The sequence below is a fragment of the Aulonocara stuartgranti genome (assembly GCF_965226115.1).
Source record: "Aulonocara stuartgranti genome assembly, chromosome: 5".
Taxonomy (NCBI): domain Eukaryota; kingdom Metazoa; phylum Chordata; class Actinopteri; order Cichliformes; family Cichlidae; genus Aulonocara; species Aulonocara stuartgranti.
In genome coordinates, this window is record NC_138943.1 from 2,088,545 (window position 1) to 2,116,189 (window position 27,645).

General features: G+C 42.2%; 2 protein-coding genes and 1 long non-coding RNA gene across 5 annotated transcripts; 2 read left to right on the forward strand and 1 right to left on the reverse strand.

Annotated features, from left to right (window-relative positions):
• Positions 1-5,015: 5,015 nt before the first annotated feature.
• Positions 5,016-19,870, reverse strand: sdc4 (syndecan 4). Of its 2 annotated transcripts, none has more exons than XM_082532416.1 (5): positions 19,564-19,870; positions 8,413-8,605; positions 8,284-8,321; positions 7,999-8,191; positions 5,016-7,673 (listed from the first exon to the last, which is right to left on the reverse strand). In XM_082532416.1, exons 1-5 carry the CDS (start codon positions 19,618-19,620, stop codon positions 7,522-7,524), a joined length of 633 nt encoding a protein of 210 aa, XP_082388542.1. In that variant the 5' UTR covers positions 19,621-19,870; the 3' UTR covers positions 5,016-7,521. The 2 variants fall into 2 exon arrangements, with proteins under 2 accessions (XP_082388542.1, XP_082388543.1); XM_082532417.1 differs by having other exon boundaries at positions 8,413-8,602; positions 19,564-19,869.
• Positions 19,871-22,543: 2,673 nt separating this feature from the next.
• Positions 22,544-24,577, forward strand: LOC309707607. Of its 2 annotated transcripts, none has more exons than XR_014277022.1 (3): positions 22,544-22,585; positions 23,323-23,382; positions 23,904-24,577. It is a non-coding gene; the product is annotated as an uncharacterized lncRNA (long non-coding RNA). The 2 variants fall into 2 exon arrangements; XR_014277023.1 differs by lacking the exon at positions 22,544-22,585 and adding an exon at positions 22,678-23,101.
• An 18-nt stretch (positions 24,578-24,595) lies between these two features.
• On the forward strand, positions 24,596-27,195 carry LOC309707608 (uncharacterized protein). The gene is made up of 4 exons (XM_082535026.1): positions 24,596-24,948; positions 25,052-25,198; positions 25,780-25,881; positions 26,055-27,195. Exons 1-4 carry the CDS (start codon positions 24,604-24,606, stop codon positions 26,358-26,360), a joined length of 900 nt encoding a protein of 299 aa, XP_082391152.1. The 5' UTR covers positions 24,596-24,603; the 3' UTR covers positions 26,361-27,195.
• The last annotated feature ends 450 nt before the right edge of the window (positions 27,196-27,645 follow it).

Sequence of the window (27,645 nt, forward strand, 5' to 3'; positions counted from 1 at the left end):
GTCCTCAGCAGGTTCTATATCTGTTTAAATACAACCTCAAAAAAACAATAACACATATTACACATATATGAATCCGACTAAATTTACATTATTTAAACAATTTTAATTGTTTTGTCTTATTAACACCAAACAGCATTCAGTAATTTAAAGACAAGATTGCTGGTTTGAAATGTGCCTATATTAAAACTGACATCCATGTATGATCTGTGCACAGTGGTGCAGTCACATGCTAACATGTCATTAGCGTGAAAGTGAAGCTAAAGAAGCAAAGTTTATTGTAAAGTGCAAAGAACTGTCACAAAAACGTTCAACAAACCTAATCAGACTTAAATCATCCATTTCAAAGAAGCTAACACAGGCTAAAGCTAAAGCTAGCAGCCTCAGTATGAGCAAAGGATCAAAACAGTTATGAGGGAAATTACAGAGACAAATGAAAAAGAGTCGACGTCCTTTTATCTGGTGAAGTTACAAACATACTGGAACATGTTTTGTCCCTGAGCCTGGTTCTGCTGGAGGTTTCTTCCTGTTAAAAGGGAGTTTTTCCTTCCCACTGTCGCCAGAGTGGTTGCTCATAGGGGGTCATATGATTGTTGGGTTTTTCTCTGTACCTTACAATATAAAGCGCATTGAGGTGCTTTATATTGTAAGGTGTATTTGTATCATTTCATTCCAGTAGCAGAGTCTTACTGTTTCATGTTGTTTTAGTGGGAAAAATATCCTGTAACTTACTGCAGTTTGGGGGGTAATGTAAAGTTTAAATGCTTTTTATGATTATAATTCCATTTTTAATTGATTTATTTTTTGATATGCTGTCTGTTATAATTCATTGAAAGAAATCTGAAATTGATAAAAATCGTTATTGGCAGGACTCACTTTTAAAAGAATGACAATCAGTGCATATCTGATGATAAACAAGAACCCTCAATATCAGACGCAATGACGTCACTTTGGCACCGACGTGAGGAGGAGGAAGTGTTGATGCTTTAATTCCATCAATGCAGCAAACAGGCAGATGCAAATATGACCACACATTAGTGGAATGTGATAACAGCTACACTGGAACATCAGCAGAGTTTCCATTTTATGCCAAACCAGTCAGGCCTGGCTGAATAACGCTGTTGTTGACCTTTAACTTCCTCTGGTTCAAAAACTCCAGAACCAGACCAGAGGTCATGTGGTTCCCCTGTTTTCCTTTAAAGAGCTCTGATGCAATAATGGAATAACCTTTTCTGCATGGCTGTATTGTATAGCTGTCACAAATTCCTAAAGCATAGGAATTTGTGTAGAGTAGTTGGGAACAACTACTCCACTACTCTCATCCAAGAGGCTAAAAAGCAAAAGGTGGAGGTGCAAACACTGACAGCACCTACAGCAGGCTCCGTATGTAGCGGATGTTGTTGACGTCTGTCTGCAATGTCCAAAGATGGACTACAAAGAGCTCATCTTTGATGCTTGTGACAGTAACTTCTCAATGGCTTAATGAGCTGCCATTGAGAGGTGCAGATTAAAGCTCAAACTGCATCTGACACAAAAGGTTTCAGAGCTGATCCAATAATTAATCCCTCTGATTCCTCTAAAGGGAACTTTAACATTTTAATAGCTTTAAATGTTTGACCACACCGCTAACAGGCTCTGAACTGCTCCAAAAAACAGAAATCAAGATCTTGCGGATGATAATTTTTCATTTTGTTTCATTTGAATCCACAACTCAGTGTCAGATGTTATCTCTTTCTTTATATAAGCAAAGAAACCATAGCAGAGATGCAGAGCGATAAGTGTGCAGAGAGATGTTGAAATCTTCTTTTGCAACCGTTGGTTCATTGATTTGAGTCTCAGAGGATAAAAGACAAAAGAGCCAGTAACACCCTGCCTGGTGCAACACGTCTTGGAAGTTCCCGTAAATGTTCCTAAAGACACAGCGAAGGTTGTGTGTGAAGGTGTGTGGACATGAAAAGGACTGCCAGAACAACAGATAAGAAAAGAATGTGTTTTCTGTGCAGCACAAAGCAGTTCAGGATACATCTGCAGACTCTGTGCTCTATATTTGGGCTCAAGGAAGTTTATATCTGTGCTTACCTGATTAGGTTAATGACTCAGTACCGAGGAAAAACCATGTTTACTTCATTCAGTTCCACGGAAAACATTTCCTAAAATAACACAGAAAACCTGAATGACACTATAAACCCAGGCCCCTACACTGTAATCACTCATTAACCAGTTAGACCTACTGATATTTTAATGATACTAAAATGACTTCCTCAACTTTGTGGGTCCCCACAAAGCTACTAAAACTCAACAGTCATGTTAGTGCCATATCTGTGTTTAAATCACACTCTCCTAAAATAACCTGAACACATCACGTCGTCCTCTGCAACAGAAAAATTAAGCTAACCCAGAAGCGCGAAAGGCTGTAGTTCCTGCAGTGTCCACATGAGGCTCCAGCATGAGTCGGTCCCCGTAGACTCCCAGGTTAAAACTTTACAGTAGAAATAAACACGTTTACATGTTTTTGGCTTCATTTGTGTTTCACATATTCAAGTTTCATCGTGGAGGAGACACACATCAGGAGGGCATCGGGCACAAACAAACAACAACAAAAACAACAACAAAAACAACATCTCATCCTTTCATCCATTTTCAGCCGTTTATCTGGTTTATAAGCCCAGACTTCCCTCAGCCCAGCCTCCTTTTCTAGCTCATCCAAGTTGTTCCCATCCCAGCCAAGAGATATAATTTCCCCAGGGAGTCCTGGGTCTGCCCCGGGGCCTAAGGAAGCTGGGGATCAGAGCACCAGGACCGCGGCGCCCGGCTGGGCTCCATAGGCACGGCCACCTGACGCTTGCCCTTATCCTGGGTCTGGTCTGAGATCCTGTTCCGGGCAGGATGGACCCTGTTCCAGGTAAACTGGAACCTTGATTTATTTTATTTTTAGATTTGCTCTGTGTGGCCCCACACCGAGGACCAGTTTGTTACGGGGGACCCTATCAGGGGCCAGTTTACCCTCACAACATTTTTATTTGAATAATAAATGACCTGTTTAAACTGTATTAAGTTTGAATTATCAGGTGGCTGGAGTCCCTGATCTCTGGATTCCCAAACACGCTTGCTGTAATATGATGGACCACCAGGTCCTTGAAGATATTGCTATTTTGAGTTATTTTTAACATTTTTGAGCATTAAAAAAAGGAACTGAGTGACCAGCCCCCTTTAAATTACAGCTTAAAATCTGGAAACTTGGTCTTTGCACTGAAACTACTGCCTGTGAAAACCAGCCGTTGTTACAGATTACCAGCTGAAACTTAGAAACCTCACAGTGACGTTACACAGTCTGGTTTCTGGTTTTATCTGACTCCATCTGACATCCTGTGCTTGATCATTTTCTGCCTTTGCAGTTCTCGTTAGCAAAACCTCATCCTGTGACCTGTAGATCTTTAGTTATGAATGTCTACTGACTGTTTGCATTCAAACAGAGGAACGATCACTCCTATGATATCCAGGTCATAGTAATCTAAAGAAAAGACTTGTTTAAGTTTCTTGAAGGTTGCATTTCTTCCCGAGCTCCTTAGATGATTATTATTACTATGAGCATTTATTCCTGCAGCCCTTTTTAGTGGCAGTGTGACAATTAACTGCGAGAAGCTGCCTCCTAATCTTGCAAGTATGATTCAGTTTAGCAAAGGTATTGTGATGCTTCTACATGCTTTATATACAGAGCATCCAGAAAGTTTTCACAGAGCTTCACTTGTTCTACATTTTGTCCTGTTACAGCCTTATTCCAAAACTGATCACATATAATGTTACATCAAAATTGTGCTAATTAATGAGGGCTGCTGTCCGGTTGGCAGATGAATCCCGATCGCTCCAGAGCATCACCAGTGATGTCTGCGCACATATCGGCATTCCCGTGACCTCTCCCTTCCCTTTGACCTCGACTAGTCTTCCAGTTCCTGCAGCTGCACAACATTCCCACAGCAAGATGTTAGCACCACCATGCTTCCCCGTAGGGGATATTTGTTCAATCAGACCAGAGAGTTTTATTTCTCGTGGTCTGAGAGTCTTTCATGTGCCTTTTGGCAAACTCCAGGCAGGCTGTCTGTGCCTCCATGTAGTCACATCTCACTCTCCCACCCAGTAAGAAAAAAGTCGTAGAAACGGCCGTGCTTCTGGAGCTGTACGTTGGAGCATGTTGGCAGTTGCCCCCTTCTGTTTTTATGCAGGCACATCTGTATTTAAACCAAATAAAAATAACCGGGGGAACTTTATCAGGACCAAATTTGTGAAAGGAAAGTCCCCATTCAGACCTGATGCAAAGCACGCACACTTCACCTGCTCAGCATCCAGCAGGAGCAGACAGGTGGAGCTGGATCAAAGAGGATTTAAAAAAAAGTGGCACTTTAACCTTCGCCTGTTCTTGTTTTTGAACAAATAGGTCCAGTGCAAAGTGCCCCCGCCAGCACCCCCACCCGCGCGGCCGTGTGCTTGGTTATGAAAGCGTGTGTGAAGGATAATGTTTGAATATGTGTGTGCTGGAATGTGTGCGCCCCTCCCAGCAGAGCTGCATTCGTCAGTGTTTTGGCGTTTAGTGGAGTGTGTTTTTCCCGGCTGCGCTGAAGCTGGCAGGCAACGGCTTGTCAGTTCGATCCGACACACACACACACACACACACACACACACACACACACCTGGACTCTCTTTGACTGTGAAAGCAGCTCCTCAGTTACTCGAAGTACATTTGTTATCATCTGCCTTTCCTTCATGCCGAACACAAAATAAATCGTGCTAAAAAGGTTTTGTGCATTTAAACTGTGCTCGTCTCCTTGGCAACAACGCCTGCACTGTTTGTGCAACACAAAATACTAAGAAAGCAAAGATAGCAGGAGTCCTACGCTGTCAGAGTAACAACTAGAAAGAAAACCGCTGAGGGGGAATTTACCCCCTGTGATCAGGTGAAGTGACAAGTGTCTCTTTAAGTCATCTTTCCCTCAGGAAATGAAACAAAACACACAGTTAAAATGTTAATGTGCATAAAAATAACTTTATTTTCAATAAATCGGAACCAGCATTGAGAAACCAATGATTCATTGGCTCCACTCCAATGATTCACGTGTGGTATTTGTGACATTAAGCAGCAGAACATACCCTCCCATGTTTACCGACTCAGACCTGGGGCCGACGACAGACTGCTTTTTGAAATATTCTTTTTTAAACTCGTGTAATCTGATCAGATTTACTCCTCTGCCCGAGTCAGAGGTCAGCTCGTTCCTCCCGGCACACCAGAGGACACGGGCAGCAGCATTGTGTCAGTTATCAGGCCTCGAGTGTTTTCGTAACTGTGCGGCTGCTCGCGTCGCCGGTCGTGTTCAGATTTACAAAAGTGAGTAGCCAAGAATCGACCCGAGGTCTGCTGACGGCAACGTGGCTCATCAACACAACATCCCTCGAACGAAGAGACGTACAGCAACCACATAATCAATCCTTCTACAAAAAACAAAACCATAAATACAAAAGCAAAAAGTCTAAAAGATAATAGACACTCTTACCAAATAAAAAGTTTCAAAACTATTTGCTGAAAATCTGAAACTAGTGTATATAAAACTTTTAAAAATCACATATACAACAGCTTAAGGGTGAACACCCGAACCTGAAGGAAGGCAATAAAATAATTTGACAGTTAAATTAATTAAAAATAATAACGGAGGGGAACTAGTTGATCTACAGGAGGGAAAATAAAACACTGGAGGACATTAGAGGCGTTAGTATTAGCATCGGTAGTATCAAAACTTACATTTACAGTAAATCACATGAAGGTTACTGCAGGACACCAAAGAGCAAAAACAAAACAATTTGGCATTTAAATATTTGGTAGATATTTCTGTTGCCAGAACACGGCTGAGTACCAAGTTAATATATTTAAGCTTTTTTTAAAAATTGATATTTAATGACTATGTACAAATCCTTGGTAGAGCAGTCTGGATGCATTGGACCGGCTTACGACGGCGTCGGCGATTGCTCTGAGAACTGTGACTGAAAATATAAAAACTAAACAGCAAACAGTCGTGTAGCTTATCGAGAGAAGCATCAACCCCATGATTGAGAAAAAAATATATCAAAGAAAGAAAAAAGTACTGTTTCTGCAATCACAGAGCTCAACTTTTACACGGATTAGCACCTCAGTGCTGAAAGAACTGAAGGAATTACAATTTTAATTTGGCAAGTTTTAGAAAAGATATAAGCCACTCACGTTTGGTCAAAATTACATTAGAGTTAGCTTAGCACAAATAAATCAGCTAGCTAGATTAATTAAAAAAAAGAAAAAAAAAAAGCAGCTAACGGAATTACCGAAGACCACATTTACGCTTCATTTCTTTCATCTTAATTTATGAAAAACTGGGGAAAAAAAAAGCCCCAAATGTTACATTAGCGTTGCTACGCTACTGTAGCATAGCATTAGCTGAGGAAACCCGACTTTAAATGCTGCCATCAGACTGACGTTATGCTTAAAAAGGTGGTTAAACCCAAATCTGCACATTATATGTCGAGAACATTAATTTGATGAGTTTACAGCTACTTCACACATAATAGCCTTTAGCTGTATTAGCTTTGGCTAATGCTTTTCACTTTGTAAGCTAAGCTAACCAGCTATTCGGATATAGCTTCGTATCCTCGAACTCTCTGCAGGAAAGTGAGCGAGTCTACATCCGAAAGTGTCGACGCCTGGCGCGATGCTGAGGAGTGCAGCAACGCCTCGCCGCTATGACGTGCTGGTGAATAACCCGGGGTCCTCCAACGTTTGCAAATTCCTTTCAGGGATTGGTACGACTCGTCTGGTGCTATGTGCTGAGGAGAAACCAAACATACCAGGAGCTTTGAAGGGAAATAAAAAGCCTTTTAAGGTCATTTTAATGAACTCTGCTGCATCTGAAGGTTTACAGAACAGGAAGTGATCGTTTTACAGTGCAGAAACAACACTTCTATACAGGGTCACTTCTAACGGAGCATGAAACCGCTGCACAACTTTCAGATTAAAACCAACTTTGTTTTTCTCATTATGGCATTAAAAAAAAAAAAATCTCATGAAAACCTCGTTAGTCTTTAGAAGTTGCAGGTTCAGAGGAGAGAATAAATAACTGGACCGATAAAAGTACCGTTTTAGTGTTTTTAAAGGAAAGAAGGGAGGAGTCTTGTCCTGTTTGAGAGGAAGTGAGGTCATGGCAGCTGAGACAGTCCACTCCTGTCGCTCATTTTCCTTTTCTGAGAAAGCGAAGCCTCTGATTGGTTCAGAGAGCGTCGGTAATAAAGCGCACATCAGGGAGGAGCCAGTCTGTCGATTGTGTTGTCGGGGCTTCTCTTCTGATTTACCCAGCATCGCTCCGCTGGAGGAAAGTGAGGAGGAGGAGGAGGTATGATGATGATGATGAGGCATGGCAAGGCCAGACGCCGGCCCTGATTGGGTTTTTAAGGGAGTGAGGTGTGTGATTGTGTGTGGTTGTGAAAGGAGGAGGAGCAGGAGGAGGTCGGGGTCTATGCGTAGATCTCTGTGGTGGGGGCCTTCTTGTAGATGGGCTTCTTCGACAGATCGTAGCTGCCCTCGTCCTTTTTCTTCATGCGATAGATGAGGAAGAGGATGAGGAGGACGGCGAGCACCAGGCTGACGGCGAGGGTCGCGGTCAGAGCTGGAAGAGAAAGTAAAGCGACAGATGAGACTTTTTAAGCTGTGACAGTGATTCCTACTCCTTCCACCCAGACAGGAGCCTCCTCCTGCTCCTCTGGGGAGGGAGCTCTGAAGCTCCTCGTCAGCCCTACACTTTAGAAATCACGTCATCTGACATCGTGTACGAGCGCTACCGTGCTCTTGTTCTTAGTTTAAGTTTATCACAGCTTAGGGAAATTTTCCTGCGTCTGATGTTAAAACTCAGGCGGCATTTCCATCTTTGGACATTTAAAAACTCAAAGTTACGTTTTGGCTGCTTCAAAGATGTTTGTAAGAGCACGACTGACCTGCAAGGAACTCCGTCTTGCTCGTGATGCTCTCGTTGCCGGTGTGGGACATGAGGACATTGGACAGGTTGTCTTCTCTGCGATCGTCGTTGCCCAGCACAGGGATCTCGTTCTTCTCAACGATATCTCTCTCGTTGACGGTTGGTCGCACCGGGCGCTCTGGCTCGGGGATCTTATTGTCAATAATGTCGAGCTGTAAATGAAGAGAAAAGAGTTGGTGAAGCCTCTGCTGCATGGTTGAGGGTTTAAGTATTTAAGGAGACTCCACGTGCAGACGCTTCTCACCTTCACTGTTGTCGTCTCGTCAGGTGACATGGGCGTGTCTGTGGAAAGAAGCAGATTCTTCATTTAATCTTACAGATTCTACGCAAACGTCAGAAATCGCTGCGCTGAGTGTTTCTCGTCAGGACCGACCTGCGTCACCAGATCCAGAGAAGTCGTTGTAGTCTTCATCGTCGTACGTGTAATTGTCAGCGTCGTCGTCTGTGAAGCCGAAGTCTGAGCCAATCGGGGCGTCTCCAGACGCCTCCAGATCGCCGCCACGTGTCGACACGCCGGCCGTCTGCGAGCTCTTCATGGGCATCCATGTCTCCGTCTCCCTCACCTGCTGGGACATCAGACGGAGGCTCAGAGGGACTTTATCTCACTAACACTCCTTCGGTCTGATAGGCCGACATGCTTCCAGTTTCTCTGTAACTTTTTGGTCAAGCCTGCCCAATCAGGCCCCTTCAATCAGCCCAGTCGCCATGGTTACCATCCCTATCAAAGCTTAACATGGTGAGGGCACATCAGCCACATTTAATCACATTACAAGAGTTTATTTCAGTGACCATTTGCCCGCTAAGCTGCAGGAATGGGATTAACACCCCCTCCCCAAATCCATCACCTAATCATTAACATACACATACACACACACACACACACACACACACACACACACACACACACACACACACACGGGACATGAGCCTGATGTGTTTTACAGCACCGAACGCGATGCAGCCGAGGAGGAGCCCATGTGATGTTTGTGTCCGACAGGAAGCAGCCAATCGAGTTTCCAGGAAAAGAAGAGTGGTGATTATGTTGTCGGGAAAACTGGAACAAGCTTTTATTTTTCTGAGCTTTCCATTTAGCGAGAACAAAAGCAGACCACAAATCACACTGGAAAGCTTCCCGGATGTCCCACAAACATCCTCGTCCACTCTCTCACAGATCGAGTCGTGTACGTCACGAGGCTCTTAATTACTTCCATCCCAGTCTTCATTTAAGGGTTAACCCAGCCCGTCCGGGGCCTCCCTGTTTGTGTGTTCTCGGCCGCTCGGCGTGGTAACGACGTGTTTGAAGGTAATCCTCTCAGCCGCTGCCTTTAAAAAGCAGAGAAGAAAGAGGGGAGGGGATGCCCCATTGTGCCTGCACAGAGCTTCCAAACAAAGGCGGCCATTTTACCGCGACTCCTTAGCAACAAGGTGGGCTCGCGAGGACTCGCCGCTCCTGCTCCAATTTGTTTGGTTTCCTACACTTTCAGGCCTCCTTTGTGTGCGTTCCCTTGCACTTTACTCCATTTCTTCCCGTCTGAGTCCCTCTTTCCTGGCTTTCCTTACAGAGCTGTATTTAAAAATCCAGGAGCAAACATCAAATTTGAAAGAGTTTGCGGCTCCTTAAAGGTGAACAACTTGTTGTTGTTTATGTTTTTATGCTTCGTGACAACAATCTTTGGGTTTGAGGGCAGCTGAACTAAACAGGACACTTAAATCATTTAAAAGTGCTTGAAAACATTCACAGTCTGTGTCCTTGAAGCAGAAACATCCAAACCGATAACAGCTGGAAACAGCTGCAGCTAAAGGTTTGTACTGCATCCATTTCCACACAAATTTGATCTTTTCTTCTCTCTTCATGTCTTTTCATGTCCGTCCTGAAAGCTGTGGCGGTAGTAGCCCGGCTGAGGATCGCTGCTCTATTATGTCCTCATTTAAAGCCCTTACATGTGCAGCAGGGAGCCGTGATCCTGTATGTGTGCATTCATGCCTGCCTGCCTGTCTTTGTCAGTAATCCCGAGCCGAAAAGTGGTGACTGCTGGCTCTTCATTTCCTCGCAACCATTCACAGTCCTGCTGCAACACGTCCTCTGAGTCACATTAGAGGAATTACGCTCATTCAAGCCTCCGTGTGGACCCGTATGAGTCAGGCTGATTCAATCAGGTAAACCAGCAGGACTCACAGCCCTTCATTTTGTTATATTTGACATCATTCCCCCCCCCGAGGCTCGTTTTACTTCGATTTGCGGTTACAGATGGTTTTAAAAGCCCAGAAAACCTGATTTCTCTGCTTCTTGCTACAAAAACACGTTTTCTTGCCTCACTCGAGGGATTTCAGTGATTTATTGGCGGGTTTTATGCGTTTAGTCACCGTCTCCTGTCAAACTTAAGGAACGTTAATGACCCGAACCTTAGTCTGTGGAGTGGGTGTGGGCCTTTTTCTAAAAACAGGAACACTTTGCATTTTTCAAGTTCCACACAAACAAAAAAGTAAGAGTACGTTTTGTCCTTCTGTGTCCTGGGGTGTTGAAAACGCTCCCCTTCCCGGTTCCTCTGACCTTTAACCCCTGCGTGGTGTAACTTGGACGCTTGCGTCCCGGAGGGCTAAAAGAAAAGAAGCGTACGCCTCTCAGGCTGACTGAGGCCTGTCCCGGCAGGCCCGGCGTATTCGGGAGAACAGAAAAGATCAAAAGCTCGAGGCTTGCGTTACATAAGGCCTCCGATGTTACCGTCACATGTGCGACATATTCTACTTTTACTATAATTTCCCGGAGCTGGGACGGGGTTCAGGCCAAGTCCCAACAAAAACAACAACGGTGTTCCAAATCCAGGAAAAACAAACAGAGCCAAGGATGAGCGCCGGAAGCCTCAGTTTCTGTAAAAACTGTCCAACGTCAGCCTGAAAACAGATCGGTAGGGAACACAGCGTGTGTGTGTGTGTGTGTGTGTGTGTGTGTGTGTGTGTGTGTGTGTGTGTGTGTGTGTATAAAAACATCTTCTAAACCAGCACGGACTGGCAAACAGAGGACAGAGGAGCGCCCGAGCTGAGGTTACGTAACAGATCGACATGAAAATCAGCGCTCACTCATTTTACTGAGCGGTCCACTCAGTCACAGCCACACAGCACATGTTACACTGTTAGCAGGCACGCACTCATTTACTGTGTGAGTAATAAGAAAGACCCCGTCTGTCCTCCAGAGGGTACATAACACACCTGAAGCACTTTATATACCTGTAACTTAGTCTATAAGAATAGTCACAGTCTATTAGTTATATTTGAATCTATATCAGAACAAAGTTTATTTCCTGTTCTTACTAATTTTCGGTTATTGTAGCCATTTTAAGGTTTGTTTTATTTATTTGAACTTTTTCCTTTTTGCTTGTTATTTTCATTTGAACTGCATTACTCTGCCAGTGTCTGTTTCAAGGATTTACAGTTTTAAAGGTCCTGCGATACCTTTGTGATTTTTTTCTCTTCAAACAAACTTTCCGTTTCTCCACTTCAGCTCGCGTTAAAACTTAATTGAAAGCAGCCTTTATCTGCTTGGAAACACTGCCACAAACAGCCTGAGTGGACAGATTATCATTGTTCCTTCACATCAAGCCGAATGTGTTCATTACAAACAGCCTGAATGAGCTTCAGCGACACAAAGTCCGGCTACGTGCTTTACAGCAGAGCTCGCTGCGGTTTGGGGGGAGGCCGCAAACGCCTGCAAACGGCCTGGAAAACTCGGTGAAAGCTGAAGAGTGGAAGTCCCGAGAGTTTACAGACAGAAGAATCACAACCAGCCATTTTACAGCCTGTTAACAGATCCCCATTTTGTCCTCCATCAGTGATTCACAGCCTGGTATGTTTTGGGCCTAATGTGCAACAGCTGATAAGCAGCCGGATATGGATGGCAGCCAAACCAACCAACCAAATGGATTCAGTTGAAAGAAATATGGGATAAGATTTCTGTTCAAGGCTCCGCTTCTCATTCCCACAGAACCAAACATGGACTCGTTTAAGAAGAAAACAACAAAAAGCCTCCTCTCTCCGCTTTAACGTTTTATAACTCGTTCTATAAAAGCCTGACTCATCACAGCACTCACTCAGATAAAGCCAACACAGAGGTCAAAGGTCAGAGTCAATCCAGCAGCTGAACACAGCTGCCCTTTGTCTTATAAAAAGGCCCAAACTGCAGAGCTCCTTGTGCCACGTGGTTACAGTCTGAGGTTACCAACCATGTGACCCAGACAGTCCTCGCATGCAACAAAATCATCACGCGTGACAGAAAAGTCACATTAGTGATGCTGACATCTGTGAAACGACCACGTCCATCAGCCAGCTGATTAACTGCTGTGCTTTGTTGTCATGTGACCTTTTCTGTTACTGTAAGCACAACAAAAGCCATCGGCTTTCTTTGATTAGCCTTTGAAAAGAGACGCCATCGCCCCCTCCCTGTAGACTCCATTCCTGCCCCATCAGACACGTCACACCTCCATCCCATCACACCCTTCTTTATCCTGCCCATTACAGCACGGAGGTCCTAAAACCCAAAACCCTCCAACTGCTCAGCTTCGCTAAAAAAAAAAAAAAAAAAGCAGTCTGCCAGGAGTCCTACCAACCAGCTTTAGGGCCCGTCCCTTCTACTGACACCAAACAATGCCAGTGGACGCCCCGAGAGCATATCAATGACCAAGGTAACTGGGCTAAGCCTCCAGCAGCCTCCCTTCATTAAACTCTGGAAACAATCCCTCCATCTGCCAGCACGGAGAGGGGCATCTGGTCCTTTCACACGGCCGACTGGAGGAGGTTCAACACGTGAAAAGACAGGAATGTGCTTCCTTATTCTTTGCCGTGTCCGGCATCTCACGAGCTTTGTCCAGAAAAGTCAGTTTTCAGAGGCCAAAGCAGTGCTCGTCTTCCTCAGTGTCTCCCATTTCTTCAGCCCCCCCCCGTTGATACTTGAGCCAGCAGGATTTGCACCAGCATTGTGTCACTTCATCTGCTGGTAAGATGTACTCCTGACCTCTGACGTAACCGCCAAAGAAATCCAAAGGCCACGGGAGGAGTGAAAATCATTGCTTCGTTAAAATCATAAAGCTGACCCATATCAGCTCAGCTGTTCCTTCAGGAGGCCTGAATGTGGTCATCCTCAAACACTAACCTACATTTTCCTCTCCGTACTGACAGCAGAGCTCCAGATTCCTCCTACCTACGCCGGATCTATCTATAGCGGAGTTCCCAGCACCAGACCAGCCACACTAAACTCCCTGGAAGTGGGTCTCCATCTATTCCAAGGAACTGGAAGAAGCCTTTTGTGCAAGTATTTCAGACTTTTCATCAGCACCTCTAACCCTGTCTGCATGTCATGGGTGAAGCTCCTAAAAACAAAGACACCCGTTATCATCCGTATCAGGCCCCTTCAGCCTGTGAGGCCAGAAGAGACCTGACAGCAGCCTCGCTGGTTTGGCCCGAGCTCCGAGTAGAGCGTCTGCGTGTGCTTAGAGTGCTTTGGCTTCGCTGCGGATGAGGCAGGAATGTGGCGGCTGCATCGACGAGGTTTTGGCTTTTTGCCGAGCTGACCTATGTGGAGGAACACATTCCTCAGTCCGACACAACGCAACACACACACGGCTCGGAGGTGTGTAAGAGTCCGTCACCATTTACCTCGTTTCCCTGATGTTCAAAAACAATCAGTGCCTCCCTCCTGACTCTCCTCAGAAACAGCTGACCCTGAAAATAACTGGAGTAAAATTTTACCTTCATACTTCAAATATTTGCAAAGTTATGGGCTCTCAAAATACTTACTTGGGCTCATTTCTGGTCTCACATAAGCAGCATGGTTTCCAGAGTGAAACTCACTCTTTGATTACAGATCGTGTTCTCGGTGCGAGTTAGTTATTCATGCTGCGACTCAGAGCCGGATGAAGCTGGGCATTGAGACTGATCTGTTAATCAGCTGTGTCTGTATGTTGACAGTGTGCTAATCAGTGAGGGACGGAGGTTTAATTTGACTGAGCGGTCTGATAAAGCTGACCTCAGATCTGCTTATGTCCAAATATAGCCAAAAGTTTCCTACAAATTCAAGTAAAAATATCTCAGATGTTTACTTAAATGCACAAAGAACAAATATGCTGATTTGTTTCTGATGGACATTTCCTGTTTTCCTGCTCGCAGGCTGATCTTTAAGCAGATAAGACCCCTTGGTGTCTTCCCTGTAGTCTATCGGCCTGTAATGTTTGATTCAAGGCGGCGATATGCTGCCTGGGGGAGTGGCATTAAAGCGCTGGAAGATGGAGGACGCAAGCTTCAGTAAGAGCTCGAGACGATGCAGGCATCCGGCCTTTTTCACCATTAGTCGAGGATTCGGTCAGAGATGCGACAGGGTGAGCTCGGCAGCAGCAGGAAGGGACCAACAAAAGCTGCACAGATAAGATCAAACTCTCAGGAGGGGCTCATTAAAGCTCAATTAGCCCCGTCAGCAGAGAATAAATCGTCCCAGTCTGCTGCACAGCTGGCTGATTGTACAGCCACCGTCTTATCTAAGAAGTCTCACAGAAAACAGGCTCTTTATCACACTGGATTTTAAGATTTGACTCATTTCACTAATATTTGTCTTTATTCATTGAAGGACAATAGTAACTGAGTCAAAGTGAAGCTTAGTGCTCTGGTGATTTCAGGAGTTTACTTTACGCTTGCTTCTTGACAAAAGAGGCAACATTTTAGGTTTCACAAAGACGTTTTTAATTATGCGGAGGGTAACACCTTTTCTTTTACAGAGATCGTGCCAACTCGTCCATTTCCAAACATTAAATCGAGCAGATGTCAGAAGCACAGTTTAATCAAAGCAGAAACATGCAGGTGTGTATGAAGGCAGTTGGTTATAATGCTTGAGGGTGACTGAAAGAGGAAGCGTACACAGTGGGAGTTTAATTTTACTCTTCATTTCTACAAGAGAGTTGTAGTGTTTTCAGTTCACAGCATGTGAAGTTGAGTTTCTTTCCTAAAACCCACAGTCAAAGGTCTTTTGTGGTCTGTGGGTTCACTAGAAGTCCAGAGACTCATTCAAACATCCAAAACTTCCAAAGTTAATCATTGATTAACTCAGTGGATTAGAAATGAATGTAGCATCCTGTGCAGGTAGTTAAAGGTTAATGTGACGGTTGCGGTCTACAGTCGCGAGGTAGACCTCACACACACCACATCAAAAAGGTGCTGTACTGCTGAAATGCATTCGAATAAGGGAAAACCCTCACGCCACCCAAAAGCAGCCTGCGAGCTCTGCTCAGTGGGTGGGTGCCGTTTGTGGAGTATCAACTGGGTTTCGTTTGTAAGAAGTAAATTTCCAGAAGCCGACAAACACAATGAGCCGTTATCAGAATCAGAATACTTTATTGATCCCTGGGGGAAATTATTTATCAAAAGAGAATCAGCAAAAATCCCCATAATCCTCACGTCTGTGAATAAAGGGCCAATTCAAAGTTTGGTGAAAGGATGATGGTTGCTACACTTCAGGGTAATGGTTATGCACACAGTTCAAGAAATCTTTGTTGTTTGACATTATCATCGCACGCCATTTCTAGCCCACTATGTTTGATTTTGATGGCGTCACCTCAGACTTCAGCCATCTGACCATCTTCTAACAACTAACAGGCTGATCAATAGTGAAAACAACGGGCAGAAGCAGCCGCACATTAATAATCACCAAAAAAAAAAACAAAAAACAAAAAACCCATTGCAGATACATTAGAAATATTGGGTCGATATCATTTGGATGTCTGCCTGCCTGCCTGCCTGCCTGCCTGCCTGCCTGCAGATGGTGTGCTTTGATTATCATTTCTCATGCCCAATACATGTGCTGTGGACGGGAGCTGATAGCTGGAAAGAGTCTGGCTTCAATCCTGAAACAAACGTGCAAAAGAACGAGGAGACTGAGACGGCACAGGCTGACATTAAAAGGCCTCCCTCCGAGGCTCGCCGTTCCCAGAGGAATCACAGCGAGGCTCACATTCCCCTGACATAAAAAAAATATATATATAAAAATAACAAAAAACCCCAAACTGGAGCGCTGTCCACGCATGCACCGCATAAACTCCCTCAGGACAACAACATGATCAGCATACAACCAGCTAGCTCCAGCCTTTCCCCGCTCTCGTTCCAGTAGGACCTCGCGAGTGACGTTTCGTTTGCTGGTGCTCATGTAGCGCTAAAGGTCTCCCAGCTCCACCATCATGGACTACAGCTGGTAATAAGAGTCCTTCCCCATCCAGTTTGCAAGAAAATCCCCAGAATAAAACAAGCCCTGCCAATTTTAGTCATAGACGATGAAGGAGCAGCAGGGGTTTGCTGTCATTTAATTAAAAATAATAAAAACACAACTTCCAGGCCCGAAAGCAATGTCTAAACTTCTCCAGTCGTTACAAGTTACAATGTAAGATTTTTGAAGTATTAAACACAAATTAATGGATTTTACTGTAACGCTGACCAGATGCATGAGTTTAAAGGCAGATAAACTGTTTTCCTGCACAACTTTAAATACTTTGGAGGTTGCATAAAGTCTGGAGCAGTTAAAATGTTGTCTGCAACATGTTTTATGATGACACTGGTGAAAGCCATAAGCTGAAATAGCTTGGTCAAGCAGATTTTATATGTGCAACAAGTGTTTCTGGAGCATAACCAGCTTTTCGCTTTACTTAACTATGTATATAAAATATAACTTTTTTTTGTGCTTAAAATCTGCAAGAGCCCCTGTTGAGAGTAACAGCACACAGCAGAGGCTTATAATCAGAGACTGCTCAGCATCTTTAAACTGCCTGTCTTAAAAAAAAAAAAAAAAAAAAAGTCAGCTGAAAGTGATATAACCAGAATTGGAGGGTTTTTATGGTCGACTTCTGCCCTGAATGCATTCATATAGTTCCCGTTACAGCTGCCAGAGTATGCAGTGGTTGGAAAAGGGTGGAGGGAGTCCGGGGGATCGGATTCGACGGCACTCCGTCGTGGGCAGGAAGGACAAAAACCTCCTCTCTCTGTGTGCCAACATTCCTGGGCCCAAAGGGATTTTATAGACCAGCGGGCAGCAAAGCAGGAACCATTATTACATCCTAGTCATAGTATTTATCAAGCACCACCCTGCACCCCATCATGCAAAGGAGACAAAAAACTAGCCTTAAAAACCTGCTTCATTCTGGTGCAAATGATCGGGGGGGGGGGGGGGCTGCAAAACCAGTCACATTCCAACAAGTTCTAACAAATGGGCTCCAGAGGCAACAAGCTAAGGGTTTGATGGGGCAACATGGATTAACTCTGGGGCAAAGAAGACTTTTCTTACCCCGATTAACCACCACAATTTCAATGTGTTAAATTAAATCATAAAAACTGGACTTCTATTTCCATAAAGATGAACGATACCCTTATTAAAGGCCAAACAAGCTCATCTTTCAGCCTGTTAAACAAGATGTTGTTTTATTCTGTCTTATATCATAATTGAAGGCATGTGTTTGGAGTTCTCTCAACATTTTTGACATTTCAGAAAAACGCCCTGCACATTAGCACAAACATTACACTGGGCTGGTCTTTCCTATCTTTTTCACCTTCACCCTTGGCTGGGCAGCGAAGGACCATACATGGGCAGAAAACGCTGAGGTCAATGGAAAATAAAAAGAACAGAGAACAGGGTTTGTTTGGCATGCCACGCTATCTTGAACAAACTGATAAAAACAGACAAGCTGACCAAAGCGAAATGGCACCAAGTTCCTGCTGGCATCCAAGTTGATATGAAATCCGACTCAATCCCGTGATAAAAACATTCCGATCGTGCTTGTGGCTCTCAAAAAACCCTTTTTCTGCATTCAGAGCATGTTCTATTGTCAGGTAAAAGAACATTGTTATCGATTAGCAGGGAATGCCAAACCCACATACCAATAATGACCTCGTGGGCAGAGAGGAAAGGCCACAAGGAGGCAAGTATTGTGATAGCTCAGAGGCCAAGTATGCATTAAAGGAAAGGACACGCGGGAGAGAAAGGGGTCAATATCTGGAGCTCGTTTAAGGAAGGAAAGGGGGAATGTTTTGGTGGGAAAGCTGTAGGTGTAACCACACTAGGCTAGCTGTGTTAAAGAAGTGGAGTGTCACCCCGAGGCCCCATTGAGACCCCATCAAGTGTGCAAAATCCCAGAGAGGGCCGGTCAAGGTCACCAAAGGTCACATACCAGAGGGGGGACCAAAAGAAAGAAGAGGAGGAGATACTTTGAGGAATGTAACAGACTGTAAGGCCCAATCAGGCCGCCATGTTTTGTTCCAACCCCTTCTCACACCAAAATGTGGAACGGTGGAATAGCCAGAACCCCGAATATAACCGTTATGCTGCTTAAACAGAGAACCGCTCCAGCCTACAAATGTGTCTACAAATGGTTGTGACGTGTTGCACAAACTAAAGCGTGATTGTACAGACAACAATCTGCTCTGAGATTAGCATCCTTTAACAAATCCTGCCGTATGTCAGACATGCAGTTAAACCAGCTCTTACTGCTTTTTGCTCATTCTCACCATTCGTATGGACCAACTGGCCTGAGTGGAGGGGGGCAGGGTGCATGTTTTTGTATGTGGGTGGCATCAAGCATTCAATGTTGATGTTAATCACACTAAAAATGATTAATCAGAGCAACAAAACAGAAGCAATGTAACGCATGTTTGGGCAAAACAATTAAAGACTTGTCTTTTTTGCATAATGTCTCCTCACATTTATGCCTAGAACAATCTAACTATCAAGAAAGGAAAACCTTCAATACAGTGTCTCTGGAACTTTATTTTATCGCCCAACTAAATCCAAATACATCCCGTTTGCAACACGTGTAGACATGAATCATCAGCAAATATGGATCTACCTACGCTGCAGGGCTTACCTAATCATGCTTGCAACACATCCAGCTCCCCTGGTCAGCTAATTCATAGACAGTTAATGGGAAAGCATCAGAATGGAAGGGGCGTAACATGGATCTCACTTAAACTGGGATTTGGTGCCTTCCAGCTCAGCGAGCCTCCTCATAACACACAAATCCTACTAATTAAAGTCAAATTCTGTTCTAACAACAACACATGGATTCACCATTTAAGTCTCAGTGGCTCCAAAAGGAGTCTGCACTCAGATTTCCCCATTAGCTCACACTGGCAACAACCTGGAGAAGTGTTCAAAGACACAAGAGAGTCTGGCGTGCATCTGTATTATTATCGGGGGCGGGAAACTGTCTCTTTGATCAAACAGGATTGATCCTCTTTGGGAAGTGTCTCTGGGATTCATCCTGGAAAAGTGACGACCCCCCCCCCCCCCCCCCCCATTCGGGATAATAGCTGCCATATCCCAGGAGAAGCTAAGTGGCTAACAACTCTCATTTCCGTACTTAAACAGAGGGATAGGACAGGTAAATCACAGCCTTCCGGCTCCCGCTAACAGCACACAAACACAGGGCTAACCTCAGCAAGGTAGCGCTCCCGAAACAGAGATACACGAGTGTTTGAATTTGAGCTGCTCGCTGGAGAAACTACTTACCGACTCTGAGAAGACGGAGGCAGTGGATAACATCAACACGAGGCACAGGGTGAGCATGGCTGTTCTTCCAGGTAGTTCACAAAAACAAGCGGGAATGTCGCCCTAAACGTTAGCTTAACGGGGATTTGTAGCTTTAAAAAAAACAGCGAGCTGAGCGTCTTCAGTGTCCCGCCGCTGTGTTCCAGTATAGTCCAGCAAATAACACACAGTACAGCCGTCCGCCTCTCGGTACCGTCACCGTTTCTCCCGTAAAGTTTCTTTCGTTCGCTGCTGCTGCGCTTACTGAATAGCCGCCGGCTTGTCTGGTCTTTTTTACTTGAGTCTGTAAACCAATCATCGGCCAGCGTACGTATGACGTGTGGAAATCAGCACATTCCACAGGCTAGGCTTGTCCGCTGGCTCCGCCCATTTCACCTTTTCTTTTATTGTTTACCTCAGTTATTTTTTTTAAAACGCCATTTTTAAGTGAATGCATGAATGTAAAACTCAGTACAAATATATTTAAAACGAGAAAAACAAAAATATATTAACAGTGATAATAAAACGTAATGAATCAAATAATTATAAATAAGTAAAAAACATAATATTCACTTTGTTTTCTTTCTTTTAGTTCTTTTTTGTGTATTACTTTTACACATATTTATAAATATTCATTTTTTAAAGAAACACAACAGGGACTGGAAAATAAAATAAGCGCTGAATGAATGAATATTACTTATTTTTTTAATGAATAATTCTAAAGGATTTGTAAGCGCAGCTTTTGTCTTTCATGTTTAAATACTGAAAAAGTGTATTCATATTCGTGTTTGATCTTTCCTTACTGAAGATAGCTGTGTAAAGGGTGTCTGTGGCTAAAGTGGGTCGTAGATAAATCGGTGGTTTGATTACTCTATCTGCATGTGGTACAATGAATGCTGACAAAGGCTCATATTTATCAGCTGGGCATCTATAAATCATGGAGCTAGTGATAACTAGTGTATAACGGCGTCATTGCAGTTATAGTGTTTTATGTTTTATGTTGTGGTTAACAATGACACAAGTTGACGTCCCCAAAGTCACAAAGACAGAAATCACAAAAGTGACCAAATGGTTGAAACTCTGGAGCAAAGACGCTGAAGAGGACACAGCTGAATGGTGTCCATTTTCAAAATTCAAGAAGCAAATGGGGTTTTTAGTTTCTCCGCGGGGACAAATACACACATCCTGTTGTTTTTATCCACTTTTGTTCCATTTATCTGCTACATCTGCTAAGTGTCTCTGCAAGAAAGATGCGGAGGGTTGCCGCCCTGAGAGATTTAAAATGGCTTCCTAATGTAAATCTGCAAAACATTTGGGGTAATTATCATCTCTGTGGTATCACCGAGAGATTTAGACAATCTAGATTAATCCTTGTGCGCCGAATCAATCAAAAAGAGGGTTTCAATCAACAGCTGCTGTCGTTCATCGTCATTAATTCCAAGATAAGAAGCTGATAATGAGCCATTGTATAACCACAGAGACCCACAGGGAGTCATCTTATCTGACACAGTGTGCTGAGGTCTGAGGGACTCAATAGGTCTGATTTGTGTTTTACACTTCCCGGTGCTCCAAACTTTTTCAAAACCATATTTGAAAGAAATTCAGACGCATTCATTCAGCGTTGAGCTTTGCTTGTTTCCAGTAAGGGGGCGTCGCTGCCAGCAGGGGCTTTCTGCTGCTTCATGGAAATCTCTGAGTGACGACATCTTCCGCTAAACTTCCTCCCTCCCCTTTCACTTTCTTTCCACGGGTCTCTCGAGGCTTAAAGCATAGATGAGTTCACTATTTCATCCTTGGAAACCGGTTCCGGGATTTCTAACCGTTTTCTTGTTGTCCTTTCGTGTCGAGGTTGTTTTATGACCTGTTGCGTTACACGTTTTCACTTTTCTTCCGGTTTGCAGTGTCGGGGACGAGCTTTGTGTGTAACAGAGCCTGAGCTTCATGTGTGTTTGCGTGTCGTGAAGTGAACATTTATTTTCTATTTTATTTTTATTTTATATCTTGCGTAACTGTTTTAAAGGCTTCTCTGTTGCAGACTGCAGTGAAATGGAAAAACTTGCCACATGTCAATAAGTGAAGCACACATAGAGCTAAAAATGCTAAAAAAAAATGATGTGAATGTTAATGAGACATAAAACAGGTTTCATATTAATAAAAACATCAAGATTATCAGAGTGTGTGAGTCTCATTCTTGGAAATTACCCTGATGTTGTTTATGTTTGAAATCAGTTGTGGGGATTTCCTTGTGTTTTTGAAATGTTCTAACCCACTGAACAAAATTAAAGACGAAACAAAAGAAAGACACATTTCCAGATTAGAAAAGATAACAAACACACACACACACACACACACACTTTGTTCAAATATAAGACACGGTTTAAACAATAACGTATATCGGTTTTGAGTAAAGGTTTTAAACAGTATGATACGTCGAAATTTTATTAATAATCATCACTGTAATGATAGTATCGTATTTTTACACAAATGGCAGTTAGTGGACTGCTAGCACAAGGTCACTTTCCAAGCCTTCACGACTGTGTTACTGAACAGCTTTAACTAACCACATGTTTTACCGTATTAAAAAACATCAACGACATATTCCGATGAGTTTTAACGTCTTTCATCCACGTTTAAAAGTTCATGAAAATGTTTTGCGCTCAGTTGTGAGTGATTTTGTCAGCCACAGTCAGTTTTTCGAACTCCAGTTTCCAATAATGGCGGCCGCTACTAAGTTTTAAAATTACTCTTAGTAATCTTTCTGGGTCACAAAATAAACTTTTAACATATTTTCAGGCGAGAAAGTAGCTGTGTAAACATCAAATATCTGCTCGGTTCATCAAGATATCGCATGTTTGCAAAAGTGCTTCGACGTTTTCGGAGCATCTGCTACCCACCAGCTCGATAGCAAGCCGGGAGCTTGAGGGTCACTGAAGCCGCTGAGAACGGCACAATTCCCGGCACATCATTTTCAGATCACCGCGGGGTTTCGCTACTCAGTTTAAACGTAATGTATAAGTCACTTAGACAACCTAAAATGTTATTGTTTGGTTTTTTCGGTGTTTTATTTGTTCGTGAGTAAATCGGTTTGGCTGAGATTAAAGTTATTAGATTAGATTAGATAAAACAAAACTTTATTAATCCTCCGGGATTTTCACACAGCTGAATAAACGTCAAACAGAAAACTGATTAAACAAAAGTGTGAGACGGTCGAGAATTTACTCCAGCGTCCTGTTATATTTTAGATAGCAAGGAGCAGACGGCTGAGTTTATTAAACTCCACCGAGACAGCGGTGACGCTAATCAGAAGGCTAGACCGTCCAATTTCCCCAGCCGTTTACTTCCAGCCTACCCGACCTTCTGGGGACCCGGCCCACGTAGACCGCGAAGGCCGGGTCCTCAGGAGGATGCAGCCCATGAATTTGGACAAACTTTTAAGATATTTTCATGCGAGGTGCTGTGTAAACTTCAAATACCTGCTCGGTTTATCAAGACATCGCATATTTGCAAAAGTGCTCTAAAGGTTTGTGTTCGTTTAGAGGCGTTAAGTCAGTGTCAGTGAGTTTATATTTACTGTTAAGAGTAAATATCTCACCAGAAAATTTGTAGAATCATTATTAGAAAATAACAGTAAACGTCCTTATATGTTTTGAAATGTGTTAATCTATTGGAATGACTGCGTGTGTTTGTGTAAATTTTTTATTTTGGAGACTGCTATTAATGATAATGTTGCTTTCCTTTCAGGTAATGGAAGATCCCTCAACTTAAATTCACCTGATCAGCATGTAGACTGTGCATTATAAAGTAAGTTGTGATAACATGTTATATTAAATTAAACTAATGGTTTTGAAATTGAAGCGGCATAAAATTACCAAGTTGACCCCACTTAATCTAACTTATTTGTTTTTGTAAAAACAATAAGTAGAAAATAATTGCTTATTATTTGTAGGATTTTTTTCTTCTTCTCTATAATCTCAACATCAAATGTGTATAGATACCCATGCTCTTACATTTGTCATGAAAAACTATTTAGATTCTTAGATATATATTTTTCCATCACTTTAGGACCTGGCAAATGGGATGGCAGTGTAAGATATGCAAATCTTTTTCAACAAACAAACAAACAACAAAAAACAAAACGACAACAACAAAAACTTGATAACATGTACATCTCCCAAGTATTTGTTATTTGCAACATTTGGTGTGTTGAAGTGTGCTTTTTGTTTTATAGTTTTATATCTCAACTATTGTATAAATGAAAAGTAATAACTAATTTTATTTAATTGAAGGGAAATTTAACTCTGCCCATTTACATTTTATTCTAGGTTGAACAAGATGGAGGCAAAGCTTCGTGTAATTATTGATGACCAAATCGAGAAGTTGGTTCTTCCATCAGGGATCCCACCAACATTGGAGGAGCTGCAGAGTGTTGTGAAGGATACTTTTGGGATTTCAAATGACTTCAGTCTTCAGTATTTTGACCCAGAATTCCAGGACTACTTCACTCTTCACAGAGCTGACCAGATAAAAGACAAAGACACTGTGAAGGTTGTTGGCATCACCCCAGTCATGCTAAGCTTGACTCCGGTTGATGACAGTTTTGGCGGCCCCTCTGGCCAACTGTCTGACTATGACTCCTCATATGCTGAGTCAGTTGTATCCAATGCAGACTCTGCTGCAACTACTTCTTCTCAGGACACCATTATTCTCAAAAGGCAGAAGACCACAGAACGTTGTGAGCCCTGGCCGAAACAGTTTCCCATTCCACAGTTTGCATATGAAACTGAGATGTACCTGGAAAGAGCCACTGAGGAGTATAAAAAGAATGGAAATCTTCTGCCCACCTCCAAAGTAAAGACTGATATTCTTGAGAAGTTGGCTGAAACTATATTTACATTTACGGCCTATCCTTCAAGTGCACAGGTTAGTTATGTTGCTGAGGCACTTGTGACAAAATACCCTTGTCTCAAGGAACCTGGCTCTTTCTCAGGTTATTATGGTTGGCTACAAAGCATCAAATACAAGATGGCCAATTATCGTACAAAACTTAGAGGGTTTGGTGTTCCTGAGTTGACATGCAATGCCATGAAACACAAGAGTCCAGGTGACCAGAAGTCTGCAAATAAAGTGAAAAAGCCTCGGAAAGCAGAGGTAAATTACCTTCCGCCATATCCAGCAGGTGAAGATGAGGACAGTCAAGAAGAAGAGAGAATTCAGTTGCTTACTGAAGTCAAGAAAAGAGACAACAACAAAGTGATAAAAGAAAAAATGGCTAAAACATTTGCACATAGACGACATGAAATTGTCAACCTGTCCCCCAGCATTGAAGACATCAAAGCCAGATGGCCAGCTTTGTTTGAGGCATCTCATGTGAGTTCCAAATTCATTTTGGGTAGGCTTTTGGTTTTTTTTAATGTAATCTTTCAAACTTCAAATAATTTGAGGCCGCATCATGTTTTTTTTTGTCGTTCAGCTGCAGGATGAGTTCTACAGGATCACCCTGGTACACCTTGAACCCAAATTCATGTCCATGCTGGATGAGTACACTCCCAAACTGTTGGCCCTTTTCCATTCCAAGGGGGGAGCCATGGGATTGAAGTTGCAGGCTATCATAGCCAAGGTATTTTCCACAGACATTTCAGCTTGGAATTTTATTTAAAGAATTTTTTTGTCAAATTTCATTTGCATGGTGCACAGCTCCACTAATTTGTTTGCATGTTTTTGTCAGTGCAAGAGGACGCCAGGACGTCACTGATATAATTAACAACACAATTATGGGTTTCATGTTTTAATTGTATTTTAAATACATGTCTATTCTTAGTAAAAACAAACAAACAAAAAACAAACAAAAAAACACAAGTACAGGTATTGCTGGGTTTTTGTTTTGTCCCAAGAAGGAAAAACCCTTTCTGACGAACGTAAACTAAATTAGATAAAAAACTAAAAGAATAAATTAATGTAATTTACTAAAACGACACATTTAAAGATTGAAGCTTACAAGCATGTTGACAATACCTTTGTGTTGACTGTCAGCACCCAGGCATGTGCATTAACATCAGCTAATTATCGCACATAATGTTCCATGTGATGATAATTTGATATTTAACAGTTTTTTTTTTAATACTGCCAATTCTCACAGTTTTGTCTTAATAAATGGTCACTTATCTGATGGTAATTTTTGGAATTCTTGCTCATTTTCAGTCACCAAGCAATCCTAGCAATGACATAACCAGAAATCTGGTTATTCGGTGCTTGATGGTGTACCTTGGGGAGTCCATTGATCAACTGATCAAAGAGTACAGTGTAAGTGTTGAAGTAGAAACATTATTCTGTTTTTGTTATTCATATGTGTTTGTCAAGTTTCAAATAATTTGAGGCATTATCATGTTCTATTTGTCATTCAGCTACAGGATGTGTCCAGGAAATATTTCATGTGTGCAACTACAGTCAGAAAACTCACGTGTTTGTTGTTTCAGGATGCTGATGAGGATGGTGTGTCACAAGATCTTTCTGAACAGAGGATGAAAATCTACAAAATCAAGGCTGTTGGATCTGAGGAGGATGACATTGGCATTGTGCTGGAGGGTGTGAGAGTTATGCCTGCTCTGGGCAATTTTCCAAGAGCATGCGCAATGCTGGTTGGATTGACATATGCAGTCGATCTTGCCTATCCCAAAGAGCTAAAATACACCTTGGAAGTATTCCAGAAAACTTTCCTTGAACTGGATTGTGCTAAGCTCTCACCAAAAGTGAACAGCCTCAAGAACAAGTTATTGGCTTAAGTGAGGACTCTGAAAGAATGAAAGGGAAATAAGCTCACTGAAAACCTTTGGTTTGTCTTTGTTAGATGCAGCTATCTTTTCAGTTTTCAAAATAATTTCAACTTATTCATGTCTTACCCAAATGACCTGCAATGTGTCAGGCTGTATTTGTGCTCTTCATTTTAATGTTTGTTTTTTATTACCTACAAGTTTCTTAGGAATATTCTGTTTGAAAGGCAACAAATTGGAGGAATCACTAGTGAAGCTTTTCTTTGTTTATAGTGTATGTTACTATAAAACATTAGTTTAAAACAACTTTAAAATTTAACAGAAGTGCAGTCCTGTAGCTGTAGAAATGTTACTTCCTCTTACATGTGTCTTAGATTTTCTCAGGTTAAACATCCAAATTGGGATAAAAAGTTGATTTACATTATTGATATTCCATGTACATGAGTTAAAAAACCTTTGTTCTACAGTTATATTGAGTGATTCAATTTAACAAAAGATTGACTAACTAAAGTTTTTGTTAGTCAATCATAAATAAGTAACAGAGATAAAGGAAACGGTAAAGGATATTCAAATTTCAGGTTCATGTTGATATTACAGTCTAATCTAAAGATTAATTTCTTTTTTACAAAACTGGTTTACATTCATGCAGTTTATGTTGCTGTTGCTCTGTACACAAAGCTGTGTGATAAACTGTTTATGACACTAAAACAAATTTACAGCAGAGGAATGTATTTAGGAGATCAGGAGATTGTTGATGAGAATTCAGTGTATACGAGCAGAAAAATGTTATATTATAAATTACTGTGTTTTATTTTCCACAATAAAACAAATTACTGTGTTGATGTTTTCTTTGTGAAATTGATTCATTTTACTCAGAAAATAAGTTAAATTCATTTCATTTTCTCTTATTATTCAGTCATTATTTTTAAGGTTTATTTGGAAAATTATTGAATCCAATTTGAGTTTTACTGAAAAAACAAGAAGATTTCATTTCTTTGTAATGGATATTTTAGGAAGTTTTTACTAAACATTTGCCAGATAGTTAGTAAATTCAAAGTAATTTTTCTCAGAGACTTATTTCATATCAATTATTTTTTTTGGTAAAGTTGGGCAATTTCAACCTTCAGTTTGAGATTTTGACCCTAAATCCAACACATATTTACAGTTTAATTCTATTAATATCTACTTTTGTTTTCTATTTGAATTTAATTAACATTTTCTCTACATTTTACATAAATCTTTTGAAATTAAAATCTACTTAATTATTTCAAGTGTCACTTTGTTGCCATAACTTTTT